Consider the following 12,538-nt stretch of genomic DNA (forward strand, 5'->3'; position numbering starts at 1 on the left):
CAGTAGGTGGCGCTATGACTCAGATCCAGTATTGACATATGGATCTGTTCAAGGCAGGACTCTTATCAAGCACAGGAAGTCTAGGCCTCATATGTTCATGTATGTCTGAGTTATGACTATTTTAATTTTCATGGCGAATCATCGAAATTCAGCGCCCAGCCACGCGCCATGGGAATGACGAAAACTCAATGTTCTAATAACTTTTAATCTCCAAGGTAGGTAGATGATACTGACTAAATTTGAAGTCGCTGAGGTCAAATATGAAGGAGGAGTTCGTTAAAGTATGCAGGCTGGAAACGCCCAGTTTTTTTCACCGATATGACCAAAAGTGGCCGACTTCCTGTTGGATTTGGAATATGGCATCAAGAGGCTTTTTTGCAAGTCTTGGCATGATACATGTGCCTACCAAATTTGTTAGGGGTGTTAGGGGGGTGGTTGAGTTGATTAACAAGAAAAATCAATCAAAGACAAAATTTGAGGGACAGCCGTTTCTGGATTTGTGGTCAGTATCAGAGTATCATCTGCATACAAAAGTAACTTGTGCTCCATCTTTCCGGCTTGGATGCCCTTGATATTTGTGTTATTTCTGATGGCAGCTGCTAATGGTTCTAACGCCAATGCAAAACTTAGGGGGCTCAGGGGGTGGCCCTGCCTTGTACTCCAGTGAAGAGAGAAACGTGGGGACACATTCCCATTTGTTAACACTGAGGCCTTGGGGTTACAATATAGAATTCTAACCCATTTTACAAATGAACTCTAGCTTGTTGAACCTCATCTAATGTAATATCTCCCCCAATTTCCTTTTGTTTTTCCTCGGACAGGGTCCGCAGGTGCACCTGGGACAAGAACTTGTCTATATCCTCCTGGTCTGTCATACCTTGTGATGCATACAATTTTTGGTAAAATACCCTAGATGTTTCATTGATCTACCCCGTCTGTCACTACGGTCCCTTTTTCATTCTCCAGAGGCTATTAACGTGCAATTATACTGTTGCTTTACTCTCTGAGCCAGAAACCTCCCCGCTGCTTCTCCTTGCTTGTAATACCTCTGAAATAACCACTGAAATAATGAAAATTCTGCCTTCTTCTGTAGAATAGAGTTCAATTCGAATTTCATTTTGTTTAACTGTTTAAACACAGCTGGATCTAACTGGGATGCATATATTTGTTCAAGATCTTTAATTTCCTTCTCCAATCCAAGTAGTCGAATAGTCAAATAAGAGCTGTGTTGAATTAAGCGACCCCCTTCAAGCAGGCTTTAAAACTCCAATTTAAAGTAGCCGCATGTAAGAAATATATTCCTAGTAATCATAAAATGGCCCTGATATGTCACCAGACATTAAGGAATCATGTTAATTTCAAACACTGATATCACTGACAGTAGTAGTCCAGCCAGAATATTCACCTGTGGCCAAGTGGCAGCCCACAAGCAATGTTTATGTTGTCATTTTGTGTTTTGGCCTGATGTGCCACCCACCACCTATCTACCAATCACGAAGTCAGTAGCGTTTCAGCATCCAGGTTGCCAATTGCCACTGAGCTGCAGCTAGGAACATTGCAGATCATGTCTGATGTTACAAAACCAAAAAAGCCTTGTTGTGACAATTTGAGAAACAAAACAAGGGTATGTATACGAGATGCCTTTGAAAGATGGAGACGGCTGAAAATGTACGGAGTCAGACAACTCTACACCGCTGTCTCTGTCACACAGCACTCGGATGCACCCGCTGATACGGAGGAGAGGAGCAGCTGTGTGTGTGTGTGACGGTGACACTCTCCTTTGCTCTCAGACAGTCTGTTCAATGCCGGAATACTACTACTTTATTCCGCCTCCATGTTATTAATAAAAGTTCAAAACACTGGATGGAGGACAGAGTTGCTCCGTCAGAGAGCTGCTACAAGACGATGTTGTGTTAACTGTGGTGGAGTGAGGTAGAGTGGATGAAGAGGGAGGGAGCGGTGACAGTAAGAAGCCGGTGAATCAGATGAATAACACATTATTTTCTGTTTGTTTCACAGCGATTACGTTCAACAATGAGTAATAATAACATACACATTAGCCGGTCAACTTACACTGTGGGCATACATCACAACTCTCCCGGAAGTGCATATTGGTAGTGTCTCCATGACGCCCGCAAATGAGATGTATTCTCTCGGAATCTGTAGTGAACGAGCAAAAGCGCGCACTACAGAGTGACAGCGCATGTGTGTGTGTTTGTGTGACTATAAACGCAGCGCATGTGAGAGCAAAGTGTCCTTATAACTGTGTTGCCGCTTATTAGACCGATCGCACCCCTCCATCCCCGCCCCCGGACAGACACCTAGTGTAACCCCACCCCCCTCGAAATGGACCTCCCTAAAATGACTTTCTGCAGGTTGGGATGTCTGACTGTGGGTCGCTCGTCATGCGCGCGTACAGGATCACGTCCAACAACTGGCAACCCGCGTGAACGTCAACTCTGGGAGGAGGGGGCGAGTAGTGACAGCTCTCTCCAGTGTTTTGAATGTGGGCTGCAGTACCATTTCTAAACGCTTGGTGTCAGAGTTACATACTTGAACTTTAATGTCCTTTACTTATATTCCAGTCCAGAAAAAAAGGGTAAAACTCACTAATAGCGTCCGATCAACTCCAAAATAATATAATATATTGCTGTTGTTATACAATTATTGGAACAGAAGCAGATGATGTGGTCCTGTTGGCTTCATCAGACCGTGACCTCCAACTCTCACTGGATCGGTTCGCCGCAGAGTGTGAAGCGGCCGGGATAAGAATCAGTACCTCCAAATCCGAGTCCATGGTCCTCATCCCCGACCTGGAGGGTGCACTCCACCCTTTTCTGGCTGAGGACCATGGACTCGGATTTGGAGGTGCTGATTCTCATCCCGGCCGCTTCACACTCGGCGGCGAACCGATCCAGTGAGAGTTGGAGGTCACGGTCTGATGAAGCCAACAGGACCACATCATCTGCAAAAAGCAGTGACCCAATCCTGAGGTCACCAAACCGGAACCCCTCAACGCCCTGGCTGCGCCTAGAAATCCTGTCCATAAAAATTATGAACAGGATCGGTGACAAAGGGCAGCCCTGGCGGAGTCCAACCCCCACCGGGAACGAGTCCAACTTACTACCAGCTATGCCACCCCTGCCCGGCGCCTTTCACCAATGGCAACTCCAGAGTGGACGAGAGTCCAACCCCTCTCGAGAAGACTGGTTCTAGAGCCCTTGCTATGCGTCGAGGTGAGGCCGACTATATCTAGCCGGAACTTCTTAACCTCGCGCACCAGCTCAGGCTCCTTCCCCGCCAGAGAGATGACATTCCACGTCCCTAGAGCTAGCTTCTGCAGCCGAAGATCGGAGCGCCAAGGTCCCCGCCTTCGGCTGCTGCCCAGCTCACACTGCACTCGACCCCACACACAGATTAACTAAAGCTAAATGTTGAATCCTTGATTATCCTTCTGTAACAGTAGTGGGATTTTCATTTAGTTAAAAAGAAAGTGGATATTCAAGATACCGTCGGCTTTTCAGGAGGAGAATTAAGCTGCAAGAAGGACTATGTTGAACATTTCATAAATGCCTCCTCAGAGAGGACTTGGTGAAAGTACGAAGGAGATGGCCAGGCAAAGTGCTGGCATCCTGTTTCCCTTCCTACTCTAGAGGGGTTATGGTGTTAATTCACAATTCGGTGTCTTTCCAAGTTTACAACACTATTTATGATAAAGCTGGTAGATTTTTGTGGTTCAAAGAACTCTTTTGGGAGAAAATATCAATTAGGTTAATGTCCCAAAAGATGACAACCCATCATTTTTTGAGAATTTGTTTTTGCTGTTGGCCACCCTCCCTGGTAAAATAATAGTGGGAGGTGACTTTAATTGTACTTTAGACCCGAAGCTTGATCACTCGTCAGGGATGGATACCTCCCATCCTCAAACTAGAGAGAGGATAATACAACAATATATAAAAGACTTGAGTCTATGTGACCCATGGAGAACTCAAAAGCAAAAGGGAATACTCATGCTACTCTGCATCATTTAAAACCCACTCCCGAATACATTATTTTTTAATCTCATCCCGTCTGCTACCTAGTTTAATTAACTGTATATATAATAGCATTGTTTTGTCAGATCATGCCCCAACTTCACTATTTTACAATAATGTACAATTGAATAGACACTCTGCTAATTGGCGCTTACACCCTAACTGGTTACAAGATTCCCTTATTAAAGACTGTGGTACTGTAGTTACCTGGAAGTGATGGTGATGTTGGCTTTAGAGTATTCTTCAAGTGTGACAGCATCAGGAGCAAACAAATGCACTCTGGACTCTGTGGAACAGAGATATAAAAATGAAGAAATATGACAACTCATTGTTGACATCACTAGGTAGTAGGGATTAGGGATCAAACAATATCACTTTGTCAGGGCTGTAAGTCAAGGAAGCTGATAACCGATACTTGCAGCCGATATTGAGTTGCACTAAATGGTAAAACAGAACTTATGTTACAGTTGAGTTTTGTGACTATGACAGGCTCTTCTTACCAACTCATGTTACAGACTGAGTTTTATGCTTATGGCGTGCTTCTCTTAACTTCTTAATTTGGAAAAATGGTCTGTAGAAGCCAATAACGTAATAACGGCAGATAATGTAATAAAGATCGATAATAAATGTAATAAATTTGACTGTTTTTTAATGTAATAAGCCAATAACGTAATAACTTGCCAATGATGTAATGAAAGTCCTGAACCAATAATGTAATTACTTTTGGTAATAAGTTATTACGTTATTGGCCTGGTAAAAACAAAAAACAACAAATGTAATAACTGGAGCTTATAACATAATAATAGCATTAATAATAATAATAATAATAATAATATATTTTATTTATATAGCACTTCACATTTGCACAGCAAAACTCAAAGTGCTAGAAAAGCAAAACAAACATCAGAAGATAATTAAAATACAAAAGATCTATTAAAAAGAAATATTGAAGTCCCTTTTTAAAAGTCCTAATAGACTTTGGAGGGGTTGAAGTAATCCAGTCTGGAGGAGACCATCAGATGAGGTTAGTGTGGGAGGGAGATTGGAAATAATTCTAAGATGGTGAAAGAAGATCTTGCAGAGGTGTTTGATATGGGCTTCAAAGGTGAGTTGAGGGTCAAATCTTACACCAAGGTTGGTGACTGATGAGGAGAGGGGAGTGTTGTGACCAGAGAAAGTAATGCTGGTTATGGAGGATGACTGGATCTGGCGTGCCAACTAAAATTGCTTCAGTTTTGGAGCTGTTCAACTGGAGAAAGTTATGTTTCATCCACACATTTATCTCTTCCAGACAGGTGGTGAGTGTTGATAGAGATGACGACGACAAAGCTGCAGTGGAGTGTATGTCAGTTTTTGTGTAAAGTTGGGTGTCATCAGCATAGCAATGAAATGAGATTCCATAGTGACTGATGACATGGCCGGGGGGGCCATGTATAGTGTCAAAAGGATTAAGCCAAGGACTAACCCATGGGGAACCCTGCAGGTGACCATGTGCTGGGACCTTGCACTTCCAAATGAAATGTACTTTGTTCTGTTGGTGAGTTACGATTGAAACCACTTAAGGGCAGTTTCAGTGAGTCCAGTAGCGTTATGTAACCGGTTGAGGAGCATACCATGATCAACAGTGTCCAATGCAGCAGACAAATCAAGGAGGATGAGGATGGAAGGTGAGCCAGTATCAGCTGCCATCAGTAGGTAATTTGTGACTCCAATCAGAGCTGTTTCTGTACTGTGGGCAGAGGGAGTGGTTTATTACAGTGGTGATCAGGGGACTCAGGGCAGAGATTTTTGCTTTCACTAGGGCTGTAGGAAAGGGGTCGAGGGCACAAGTGGAGGATTTCATCCTCCTGATGATATCCTCAACCTCTTGCTGTGAGATTTCTGGGAACCAGTTAAGGGGCTGGGAGAGCAGAAGTGTGAGTGGGCAGTTGGGACAGATAGAGCAGAGGAGCCAGAGATGACAGAATAGATTGAGTCAATTTTTGTTTTGAAGAAAGCTAGAAAATGATTGCAGTGCTCTTCTGTAGTTTCTGTAAGTGAGGGAGTTTGTGGTTTGAGCAAATAATTGATGGTGGAGAATAGTTTCTTGGAATTGCCAGGACAGTTTTTGATGATGTGCACCCTGTTCCTCTCCCATTCAATCCCGAATCTCCATTCTGTCTGTGCATGCTCGTTAACTACCATGGCAACGACTGTGTGTGTGTGTGTTCAGCTGGCTCAGCCAGGTTCATTTGTGGTTTTAGTGTGCCACCCAGTGGAGAAAAAACTTGTCATGATACCTGATAAGGAAAAGGTGCCTCAGTTTTCTGTTTCTAGTTCAAGTTTATTGACTGTATTATTATGTTTTTAGATATCTGTGCAGTCTGTCAACTATTTCACTGACATTGCTGTCAAAGTCTAGACCAAACACGAATTACATGAGCATGACCTACAAACATATCTACAGGTTTCACTGGAAATAAGTTCTTGACCCAAAGTGTTGGCAGTTCATTTCAGTTGCTCAGTCTAAATGTCTACACAGACAGACAGAGGTAGAGAGAGAGAGAGAGTGTGTTTGTGTGAGTGTGTGTATGTATATGTATATGTGTGTTTGTGTGAGTGTGTGTATGTATATGTATATGTGTGTGTGTGTGTGTGTAACGTATATTTCTGAACCGGGTCTGAATGCGTCTAAATGCACCGGACAGAAACTTTTCCGCTTCGCCGCGGCCCGACGTGCGCTGGGGTGAGAGGTCCCGCCCAACGCTTTAATTCTATTTAATTTTTTGTTTTTGGGGAGGGATGTGTGTGTGTGTGTGTGTGTGTGGGGGGGGGGGGGGGTTATACACTGGTCACACTTTCTGAATGCAAATGTAATAAGTATCTACTGACAAAGCTGCATGTCAAAGTTATTTAATGGAATGTGAGAGGTCTTAATGGTCCTATTAACATATTAAGCTCCACACGATATTTTTTTCTTTCAGGAAACTCACTTTAAATTGAGTGCACAAACAAGGCTTAGGCGGCCATGGGTGGGTCAAATATTTCATTCATTATTTAACTCAAAGGCCAGGGGGACAGCTATTTTGATTTCTAAGAAGCTGAAAAATAATACCAGATCATAATGGGCACTTCATCATTGTCTTACTTGTTATACTAGTATACTAGTCTGTGTGTATGCTCCCAACTTGGACTATGCCAAATTCATGACCACGCTTTTATCCTCAATCCCATATATGGATACACATTATTTAATTTTTGGAGGACAACTGAATTGTGTTATGGATACCCAGCTCGATCGCTCCAGCTCCAGGGCGACCACTCTCTCAAAATGGCCAAGATACTAAAATAATTTATGGAGGACTATGGAAGTTGTGATCTCTGGAGATTTTTACATCAAGACACCAAGGCCTATTTATTGTTTTCACATGTACACGTTTCACCACTCCTAAACAAGGATAGATTATTTTGTTATTGATATGGCTTTATTGCCATCTGTACACTCTGAATATGCAGCAATAGTCATATCAGACCATTCCCCTCTACTGCTTGACTTTAGGTTTGACTCTCCAGCAGCTGCAAATCCACAATGGAGATTTAACACACTACTACTGTCTAATGATGCTTTTTGCACTTCAATAACTCAAGCAATAGAATAATTTTTAAGTTTTAACTAGGGATGCTCGATATTGACTTTTCTACCGATATCCGATATTCCCCAACTCTTCATTTCCGATACCGATATCACCCGATACCGATATATGCAGGCTTTTTACACCAAAACTATTAGGTAACAACATAACATATGTCCTACTGTTGAATTAACACATTATGCCAAATTTTACTGTGATGCCCAACTGGTTGCATACATAAATGCAACATAGCTTTCCACATGTAAACACTGTCTGTGCAAAATAAGAGAACAACTTCAAATGCACTGCCATATTTATTATTCTGCTTTGCAGTAATTACAAATTACAAATTTACTATCCATAGGACACACTTGGAAATAGTTCCAAACCATAGACATAAGCCCCGTTTCTGGAGGCGGTACCTTTTATAGGAGCATCCTCTCACTTGCTCCTCTCAGCTGTTGTGTCTCCAGCAGAGTAGGACCCAGATAAGACCCACCGGACTCTGACGGTGACGTCACAGAGGCGACTCGGCGAAAGCATAACAGAAAAATGACAACGAGGAGGTAAACCTCATTTCTGTTTGTGTGTTCGTGTACATGGCGGTGGACGCTATGAGCTTGTTAGCCACGGTTAGCAACTCACGAGTCTAGCGTGTTGTTATACATCATCAAGCGCGCGCCGGTAAACGTCCCATGCTGCGTTCATGCAGGCTCGGAAATGCTGAAGCCTACAGAACAAATATCGGTTATAAAAACCCGATATCGATATTCCCCGATATTACATTTTTAAGTAAATATCTGCCGATAATATCGGAGGGCCGATAATATCGGACATCCCTAGTTTTAACAATTCAAATGAGACTAATGTGTCACTACTTTGGGAAGCCTTAAAATATTTCCTACTCTTCTTACTATAATAGGCTGCACAGACAGAAACAAAGAGATATAATTGATAAAATATCTGAAATTGATAGACAATATGCGATAAATCCCACCCCAGAGTTTTACCAACAAAAAGTTAACCTTCAAAACTCAGTTTGATACGTCTTCCACAGAAAAGACGGAACAAACAATACTGAGATCGAGAGGAACACTCTTTGAATATGGTGACAAAGCCAGCCGCCTCCTGGCGCATCAGCTCAAACACCAAACAGCATCACGGCACATCCCTCAGATCTACAATAAACTGATCGGTCTTACAACATGTCCCTTAAACTTTTAAATCATATTATTCTAAACTTTATACATCTGAACCCCCCCATACAGACTTGAACATGGATGCTTTCCTAAATAGCATAGACATGCCGACGGTCGATCAACGAAAGATCATTAGAACAACCAATTACCCTGGTAGAAATATGTGATAGCGTCAGGGAAATGAATAATGGCAAAACACCAGGATCTGATGGGTTCCCACCAGAGTTTTCTACAAAAAATGTCAGTACAATTGGCTCTGTTATTACAAGACATGTTTAATCACTCTTTGTGCAAACGAAGTCTGCCAAAAACTCTAACAGAAGCCTCTATTTCAGTTATTCTTAAAAAAGATAAAAATCCTTCAGAATGCAACTCCTATAGATCTATTTCTCTCCTAAATGTTGATGTAAAAATACTAGCAAAAATCTTTGTGATAAGGTTGGAAACATGCCTCCCCTCACTAATTTCTGAAGACCAGACTGGCTTCATTAGAGGACATCACCTATTCTCGAATATACGCTGTATGTTAAATATAATTTCTGCTCCATCTAAAGCAACACAGCCTGAAGTAGTGCTCTCTTTAGATGCAGAAAAAGCCTTTGACAGGGTGGAATGGGGGTACTTGTTTAAATTGCTGAGAATTTGGGTTTGGTGAAAAATGTATCTCCTGGGTGCGCCGGCTACATAAAAACAATTTTGATAAGCTATTAATTAAGTTAACATACCAGATGCATGTGCCTCGAAACTTAGCAGTTCCGCTTTGGAACATAGTCTTTAAACCTGATAGGAGCATTAATTGCTGTCCCTGCTGAGGTTTTCTTGGGACTAGGCTGAAGGCCATTAAGGGAACTGCCGTGACAGGGGCACCAGGAAGGATACATTGGGAGCCTGTGTCAGAGGGAGAGTCATGGCTTAAGTCAGTAGTCTCTTTCGCTGCAACTTGCACTGATGACTCTGGTACTTCCTGGATATGTCTCCTGTTCCTGCAGGCAACCGTGCCCCGTTCTGTCTGCACATAATAGGATCTGGGCTATGGGGCCTTGGCGACAACTTTTTTGCAGGAGTTTTCCAGCCCTTCTCTCCAGCCAGTTTGATGTTAACACACTGACCTGGCTGCTGGCTGTATTGCTGGCAGAGGTCGTGCTGAGTGACGTCTTTTATAAAAGAAGCTGTAAGCATTTTTGGTGTGCTGGTCTTTGAGCCTGACAGTTTTGTGATCAATAGGACTGGGGTGCAGTTGTTTAGGTAGAATGGGAACTGTTGTCCTAATCTGTTGGCTGATCATCAGTTCTGCAGGACTCAAACCTGTTGCACTGATTGAGGTGGCCCTCTAGCTCATAAGCACCAGGTGAGGATCTGGCAGATGCAGGATTCGTTTTGCAGTGGCAACACTCCTTTCCGCAGCCCCATTAGCCTGCGGGTAGTGAGGGCTGGATGTTGTATGTCCAAAGTTGTAAGCCTCACTGAATTGTTTGAACTCAGCCGATGTGAATTGGGTACCGCTATCAGTTATCAGCTTTAATGGGATCCCCACCTGACAAATGTGTTTTTCAAGCGTGAAATAACTTGTTGGCTGCTTGTGCTTGGCAGGTGTGCAATCTCAATTTCATGGTGAATAATAGTCCACCACTACAAGATATTGTTTACCATCTTATTCACAATTCGCAATTTTCTGCCATAATCTGTGTGGCAGTGAAGTGGTCATTAGTGGCCCTTTCTCTGTGTAGGTTTGTTCCTCAAACAGAACTCACAGGTTCTAACCATCTCTGTGATGTCTCTTCCAATCGTTAACCACTAAACAGATATGTTGACCCTCCAAGGTCGTATGAGTTTATCAGGGGGATGAGCGGTTTATGGTCAGTTTGCAAACAGAACCTTTTCATTCCTTGTAGATACCTCAGAAACATCTCAGATGCCCACACACTAGGGTTGCACATCTCTCTGTGATAAACGATTCGATATGAATCTAGATACACAGGTTACGATTCGATTCAAAAATGATATCCTTTTATTACAGACCGATTCGATTCGTATCGATTCGATACAGTGTAAGAACGATACGATTTGATTCTACGGTTAATATTTGTTGTAGATATTTTATAAAATATAAGGGGTTACACTAGGTGTTGGTGGTCCGGGGCGGGGTGCGATTGTTGTCTGTACGGGGGAGGGGGGTGGGGGCAAATAACACAGAGCTATAAGGACGCTTTGCTATCACACACGCTGCATTTATAGTCACACAAACACACACAGACACGCGCAGTCACTATCTAGTGCGCTCTTTCTCGGTTACTCCAGATTCCGGGAGATTACGTCTCATTTGCGGGAGTCAGGGAGCCGCTATCGATATGCGGGAGACTCCCGGAACTTCCAGCAGAGTTGGGATGTCTGCTTGTTTATCACTCATGCTAATACCAGCTAGGCAGCTACGGAGTTTCACGGGCAGCTTCAGCTCTCGCGTTGTTTTAGAGACGCTGGCGTGTGTGTGATGCCGCCAACTGATTCCAAGTCTCACGATACCCGATCCATGACTCTACAACCGAATCACCTAGGAATTCATGGCTAATTCGTATCGATTGAGGAGACTGCTACCGATGCAGCCGTATCTCTCACTTGTTGAACCGAATATCCGGTCGCATCGGTTTATCGTTCACAACCCTACCACACACTGGCAAGGCATTCTTCAAACAACAACAACAACAGTGCCTCACACGGTTTAAAAAGGTTAATACACTTAAGAGCCCCGGCCCAGATAATATCTGTGTATTGAAATACTGCACAACTGTCCCCTATTTTTACTGCTGTCTTTCAATCCTCTCTGGATCAGCACATTGTGCCACTCTTATGGAGAACATCAACTATTATTCCCATTCCTAAGACCCCTTCACCTACTGAGCATAACCACTACCGCCCCATAGCACTAACTTCATTGGTAATTAAATTCTTTGAAAGGTTAGTTAAAAAACACATTGTCATTCAAACACATCAATTACTAGACCCTCTGCAATTTGCTTATCAGCCCAGCAAGGGGTTCAAGGATGCCATTTTAACCCTGTTACATCTTCTATACTCACATCTTGAGGCATCAAATACACACGCCAAAATCGTATTCTTTGACAGCCGGGACTCTCCTGAGTCAGAGAGTTCAACGGGTGAAAGTGGGCCCTTCTTCTCTTTCTGACAAAATTATTACCAACACAGGCTCTCCACAAGGTTGTGTTTTGTCTCAATTGCTGTTTATTTTATATTCCAACAATTGCACCAGCTCTCACCCTGGTAGGTACTGAAGTTTGCTGAAGATACAGCATTAGTCAGTCTCCTCCAAGGTTACGAGCAGGAACATGGCCTAGTCTTAAACAAATTTCTAAATTGGTGTGATAAGACCGATCTCATTTTAAACACCTTAAAGACAAATTTGATTTTAGGAGAGACATAAAATCTTGTACAACAACCATCAGAGGCCATCCCATTTAGTCTGTCACTGAGTATCTGGGGGTGGTCTTAGATAATAGGTTGAAGTGGGATCAGTGTGCTGAGCTCATTTACAAAAAAAGGGCAACAAAGACTTTATTTTCTTAAAAAGCAAGTGTCATTTGATGTTGACCACATATCGCGTAAGATGTTCTATAGTGCCGTTGTTGAGTGTTTTAACATTTTGCATTATATTCTGGTTTGGCAGTGCAACAGAGGCACA

The 12,538-nt window shown here is 42.8% G+C and overlaps 1 protein-coding gene across 2 annotated transcripts in view; it reads right to left on the reverse strand.

The window, feature by feature from the left end:
- Positions 1-12,538, reverse strand: part of ctns (cystinosin, lysosomal cystine transporter) — a 42,295-nt gene that overhangs the window by 17,257 nt on the left and 12,500 nt on the right. For both annotated transcript variants that reach the window (XM_062423886.1, XM_062423885.1), the window contains exon 3: positions 4,242-4,320. In XM_062423886.1, coding sequence (XP_062279870.1) covers positions 4,242-4,320 — 79 coding nt within the window. The remainder of the gene's footprint in view (positions 1-4,241; positions 4,321-12,538) is intronic.

This window comes from Scomber scombrus, chromosome 8, assembly GCF_963691925.1.
Source record: "Scomber scombrus chromosome 8, fScoSco1.1, whole genome shotgun sequence".
NCBI classification, from domain to species: domain Eukaryota; kingdom Metazoa; phylum Chordata; class Actinopteri; order Scombriformes; family Scombridae; genus Scomber; species Scomber scombrus.